The sequence below is a fragment of the Epinephelus moara genome, chromosome 24 (genome assembly GCF_006386435.1).
Source record: "Epinephelus moara isolate mb chromosome 24, YSFRI_EMoa_1.0, whole genome shotgun sequence".
Taxonomy (NCBI): domain Eukaryota; kingdom Metazoa; phylum Chordata; class Actinopteri; order Perciformes; family Serranidae; genus Epinephelus; species Epinephelus moara.
In genome coordinates this window covers 29017646-29023596 of record NC_065529.1, presented here as the reverse complement: position 1 = coordinate 29023596, position 5951 = coordinate 29017646, and the positions used below count along the sequence as shown (strand labels likewise).

Below are 5951 nucleotides of genomic sequence, written 5' to 3'. Positions count from 1 at the left end.
AGTCATAATGTAATTGTAGATATCTATAATGACAAACCCCATACACATGAATGGCAAAAATAGTTTGAATCTTACTAGTCAAAACTGAATTACAGATATCTGTAACTGTAGTTTTGACTAGTCAGAATGACGTCATAGATATCTGTAATTCAGTTTTGACTAGTCAGAATGACGTTATAGATATCTTCAATTAAAATTCATAGTAGTCACAATGACATTACGACTAGTCAAAATGACGTTGTTGATATCTATAATGGTAATTCCGGATAGTCAAACTTAGCGATTAAATGTTAAAACGGCTTGCCATAGATATCTATAACGTCATTCTGATTAGTCAAAACTACAGTTAATTAGATTTTGACTAGTCAAAACTCTAATTTAAGATATCTATAATTCAGTTTTGACTAGTAAGATTCAAACTACTTTTGCCATTCATGTGTATGGGGTTTGTCATTATAGATATCTCCCATGTAGTTGCAGATATCTGCAATTCTTATTGTGGATATCTGCAACTGAATTGGAGATATCTCTAATTCCAGTTTGACTAGTCATAATTCAAGTTCAAGATATCTACGACTTCATTCTGACTATCTGAAACTTAACTCAAGATATCTAGAAAGGACCATGTAGATATCTCAAACTGGAATTAGAGATATCTCTAATTCAGTTGCAGATATCCGCAATAAGAATTGCAGATATCCGCAACTACATTGGAGATATCTATAATGACAAACCCCATACACATGAATGGCAAAAGTAGTTTGAATCTTACTAGTCAAAACTGAATTACAGATATCTGTAATTAGAGTTTTGACTAGTCAAAATCTAATTACAGATATTTTGAATAAGAGTTTTGACTAGGCAAAATTATATTGCAGGTATCAGTAATGAATATCCAGTCTAGCTATTAAATGTTAAAACAGCTTGCCATAAACCTGCAGCATCTTCACCTGTAGAGGCTCCTTACAGTCTCTGTATTCACACTTTAGATCGGAGACATAAAACCTTGGCTTGGATTTTTCCACGAGACTTTAAAGTAAGCCCTTGCAACCTTTACTGTACAGTAAATAAATAAATAAAACACAGCCTAACAGAGGCACAAGAAGAGATGGGTCACACTGACAGTGAACTGACTCATAAATATAAGTCACACTGCAATATCTATGGAAAGTTTGCCAACATTAGCAAACATTAACCACCAAAAACTACTGGTCAGACCAAACAAAGTATAAAGTGACGGCAACAAAACCCCCGAGTGTATCGAAATGAACAAGGGTGTGTTTTGTCGCTTATGGATTCTTCTGTTCATTTATGAAGGGGCAGATTGTGTTATTTCTTCTTTCAAAGGGACACAGTCTCGCTTTTAAACACATTTCACAGACTTGAATGTTGAACGTCGCTCAGCAAATGGTTTATCGACAGCCACATAACAGTCTATTGACCGAACAAATTCTGGCTGACCCTCTTTTTACTCTTTAATGACAGTTAGAATCAATAAAAACGCCTCTGCAGCAAATACTACTGTGGCCATGTGCTTTATAGCACAGATTCACACACACTCCTGCTACCTCTGTGCACTATCAGACAAAAACAGCTTCCTCTGCCTCTTTATGATACTGATAATGATGATAGATAGATTTCTCACCAGACCCATTCAGGTGTGTCCCTGAAGAATGTTGGAGATCTCTCTGTCAAAAGAAAACATCAATGACATGTTAAAAAAAATACAAAATATCTCACACCAACTTCTCCCTGTGATAGTTTTGTTTGTTTTTAGTCACAATACAAATGCATAGATACAGTGTGACACATGATAGCACTCCAAATAGATACAATCTCCCAGTCGGGTCAACAATGCAGCTTCATGCAAATAGCAGCGGGAGTTGCGAGCAGCACAAAGCCGTATTATGATGCTGACAGACAAATGAAGTGTCAGCTCTAGTTCCACATGTCCAGTGAAGCGAGTGCCCTTACTGGTGAGGTGGAGGGCTGCCACCTCATTAAAGGCAAGGATCAAACAAAACACACTCTGATTCCCACTGAGATTCTCATTTGCGAGTTTGAGCAGAATTAATAGTCGAGACATGAATTATTCCTCCCGTGGGGCTCAGACTGGACCGCTGAAAGAAATAATTCTGTTTTTATTGTTGCATTTAATATTTGATGAACATTTGGATGCAGAAAAAACATGGCAGACTTATCTTTTTGCTCTGAGCACGATCTACTGTAGCTATTATTGATTCATGTGCATGTTACATAATGTTTGTTGTAGCCTTGGCATTCATTGCAGTTCAGCTGCGTCATGTCTGGGCATCTACAGGCCCCAAAGAAATGTAGTAGCATGGATTCATGCGTTAAAAAACCTTCAGAAGATAGAGGAGAAGAAATGAAATGACGGAAAATACTCAGAATGAGAAAAAGTGCAATCTAGATGAGGCATTTTAATGACAGCTGTGTTGCTGGCTGCTGTGTTGTTGATGAGGGTAGAGTCATGCTGCTTGGCTAAAGCTCACACAGTGGATATTGTGTGGAGAAGAATTAATTGGACATGACAGGGTAAACACTCTCCAAGGCCCACTCTCCAGTGTTGGCGAGGCTTTTTTTTAGTGGATAAAGACCTGTGTTTGGTTCAAGCCCTCACTGTCTTTGGGAAATAAAAGCTGGAGTTAACAGTGACAGATAAGAAAACTGTAAAGTTCTGCCAAACAAAAGCTTAAACGTGATAAAGAAAACACAACTCATACTGCACATATCATGTAGCATGACACACAGCATACTGTAACAGTTGGTTTTTTATCATCTCAGTCTCTTAATCTTCTCAAACACACGTTGCAAGCCAAGAGAGTGTTTTAGCCACATGGATGCTTCTGCCGGATTATCTTAACATGACTTGATACATGTGTTGTGTCTCACAGAGAAAGACAGGAACAAAAGAAGAATAGAAACTCGACACACTTACCTTCTTCCCATGGGTGACTCCCATCACGTCCTCAGTATGAGTCTGGATTTAGTTTCTGCGCAGACACCTCCTGGGCTCAAAGTGGACAGAGTTGCAATAATAATTTGAGGTTACTCTTTCTCTCTCTCCCCTCCAGCAGCCAAGAATGCCAGAGAGAGGAGACTACTCTGTGTTTGGACCAATGATGGTGCTCCCAGGGAAGCAGCAACCAAGTGGGAGACAAACCCTGGAGAACAGGCCAAAAGTGCTGGAAGAGTATTTAGTGTGCAGCTGTGGTGGAAAGTAACTACGTACGTGTACTCAAGTACTGTGTATAAAGTACAACGCACTGTTCCCAAACTTTTTGTTTTGTGACCCCTTGTAAAAGTGTCTAATTGGGACTCCTTGTTGTGTTTCAGATGTCTACAGGTTACAGATCCACCAAAGAGACATTTCTCCTCCAGACTTCTCAAGTGGTTTCATTTCAATAACTGCTCAAGGCCCAGACAGGTCAAATTATTCAGTATTTCACACACAAAAAAAGTAAAGCTTTGCTGAAAAGCCCAAAAACTGAATCCAAATTTGTCTCAAGACCTGAGAAAGTGGGAGCCAGTAAATTAAACCAACCAAAGTGCACATAAAGTAGTTAAAACTAGCCCCACCTCAACCAGCATATAACATAAAATGTTGATCACACATGTAACTGTAGTTACACTTAACTTAAAACCATGGTCTCAAAGATCTGTGTCACTCTCTATGGCGATAACCGTAACTGCAGGTGTGTTTTGATATCACTTCCCAGAGACTGTCGCCTGTGTGATGTCAATCAGTTACATAACAATTCCAGGTCACCAGTACACGTGAAAACAAAAAGGAAAAGTTTTGTCTTTTGCAGTAATTTTTTTGCCTTTTCTTAGTTAGGTCTGCCGCAGTAACAGTTTGGTAACAACATTAGCAGAGAGACCAAAAAAAGCATGGAGCTTCATACACAAATGGGCTGAAGAGTGAGTCCTAAAAATTACATTTGTATATTATTCAGTTGCATTCATAACTTCATTACAGTGGCAATGTAATTGGATTACGTTTAGAGACAACCAGTTAATGAAACACTACATTTCTGGAGCATGCTGGAATCACAGCAGGGTGGACAGGATGGATGGGGGATATACAAAGTGTAGGACTGTGACACCAAAATCACGGGTTCGCGTTCAGACTCCTGTTTGTGGTTAGGTTAAGGTAACAAAAGCACTTTAGTTAAGGTTAGGAAATGATCGTGATTTTGGTTAATGTCAATAAAAACAAATGGAATTACCACCCCGTGGTTGTATGCCTCCACACACCAGTCAGTTTACATCCATGTCTGTGAAAACATGGATGCTTCAGCACAGTTTCAACATTAGTGTCATCAGTTCAGTATCTGACCAAATGTCTACCCTGCGTTGGGCAGTGGCCAGAAAAGCAGAATGTTATGATGTAACAGTGAAGTTGACCTCTGATGTTTTGGATATAAAATGTAATTACTTCATCATTATGTTCTATTAGATATTTTGGTGAAGTTGTGTCGTAATTGGGGTATGAATTCTTAAGTTCTGGCCAAAAACATTACATCACACACTGACCTTACCCTTAAACCACCAAATTCTAATCACTTTATTCTTCAGTTTAATTGGACGTTTGTGTCAAATTTGAAGAGAGTCCCTTAAGGTGTTCTTCAGATATTGTGTTCACGAGAATAGAATGGATGGGCGGACAACCTGAAAACATACGATGTTGTGTTCACAAGATTGAGAAAGACACAAGGTCACATTGACCTTGACCTTTGACCACCAAATTCTAATCAGTTTATTCTTCAGTTCAATTGGATGTTTGTATCAAATTTGAAGAGAGTCCCTGAAGGTGTTCTTCAGATATTGTGTTCATGAGAATAGAATGGATAGGTGGACAACCTGAAAACATACGATGTTGTGTTCACAAGAATAAGAGGGATACAAGGTCACATTGACCTTGACCTTTACCTCAAGATGTCCTTCAGATATTGTGTTCACGAGAATAGAACGAATGTCTCTGGCTATCACCGGCACAGAGGCATAAAAATAAAGCTGTAATTACTACAAGTTGATACTGTTTTGCAAGATTGCCTATTTTTTAGAACAAATTAAGTAAGTCATCAGTAAACATTTTGGTGATACCTACAGTATCAACATTTTTGCGACATGCCAGGTTAATTTGCAACATTTCCTAATTATGTTAATAGAAAACGTCATTCCCTCTGCATTCAGTTCACCTCAAACATATTTGTTGTTTTAAATTAGCTGCATATAAATGTATTTCTCCACAGACACCCAGCTCGTACACTCTAAAAAATTACCCATGGGGTCAGTGGATAATGCTTAAAGTTTTTCAGCATAAAAAAATGACATTCATTTCACTAACATGTTTTAGTAAGTTGACATTTATTTTATAAAACTGGTGAAAAATCCAAAACATTTGTTACATTTAGTAAGGTGGAATTGAACAAAAAAAAAAGTTAGATTATCTTAAATAAAAACGTTTGACTACTAAATATCAACACGTTTTGATAAATATTAAGTTGCTTCAACTTAAGTTTTTCAAGGTCAAAGCCAATGCATGTTGTACTAAACTAATTGAGTTTATCAGATTATAAAAGACTCATCAGATTTACTCAATAATGCTAGAATTAGAACTACTTAAAAAGATGCCAAATGTTGCCTTAAACTTCGGTATTTTTCAACCTGGGCTCTATTTCCCCATGTGTATGTGTGCGTATGATTCATAGGTACCACTCATTCTAAAATTGGTTCAGTATTGAGCCGTGAAACGAGCTAAAACGGTAATGGGGGTAAATGCGTCCCGTATAAAAGTGTTTTTTTTCGCCACTGACCGGTTCAGATCGCCAGTGCTATCTCTGTTAATAGCATATGGTAGCGGCCCTGGGGCAGTGGTGAGTGTGAATGAGTGGAGTCAGCTGTCAGTCAGTGTTGGAGCAGAAAGG

General features: G+C 38.1%; 1 protein-coding gene across 1 annotated transcript in view; it reads right to left on the bottom strand.

The window, feature by feature from the left end:
• The window catches only part of LOC126386739 (actin-associated protein FAM107A), a 6780-nt gene extending 3797 nt beyond the window's left edge, over window positions 1-2983 (bottom strand). Inside the window, exons 1-2 of the mRNA XM_050039296.1 lie at window positions 2960-2983; window positions 1646-1688 (exon numbers count right to left, since the gene is read on the bottom strand). Coding sequence (XP_049895253.1) covers window positions 1646-1688; window positions 2960-2983 — 67 coding nt within the window. The remainder of the gene's footprint in view (window positions 1-1645; window positions 1689-2959) is intronic.
• Between the last annotated feature and the right edge of the window lie 2968 nt (window positions 2984-5951).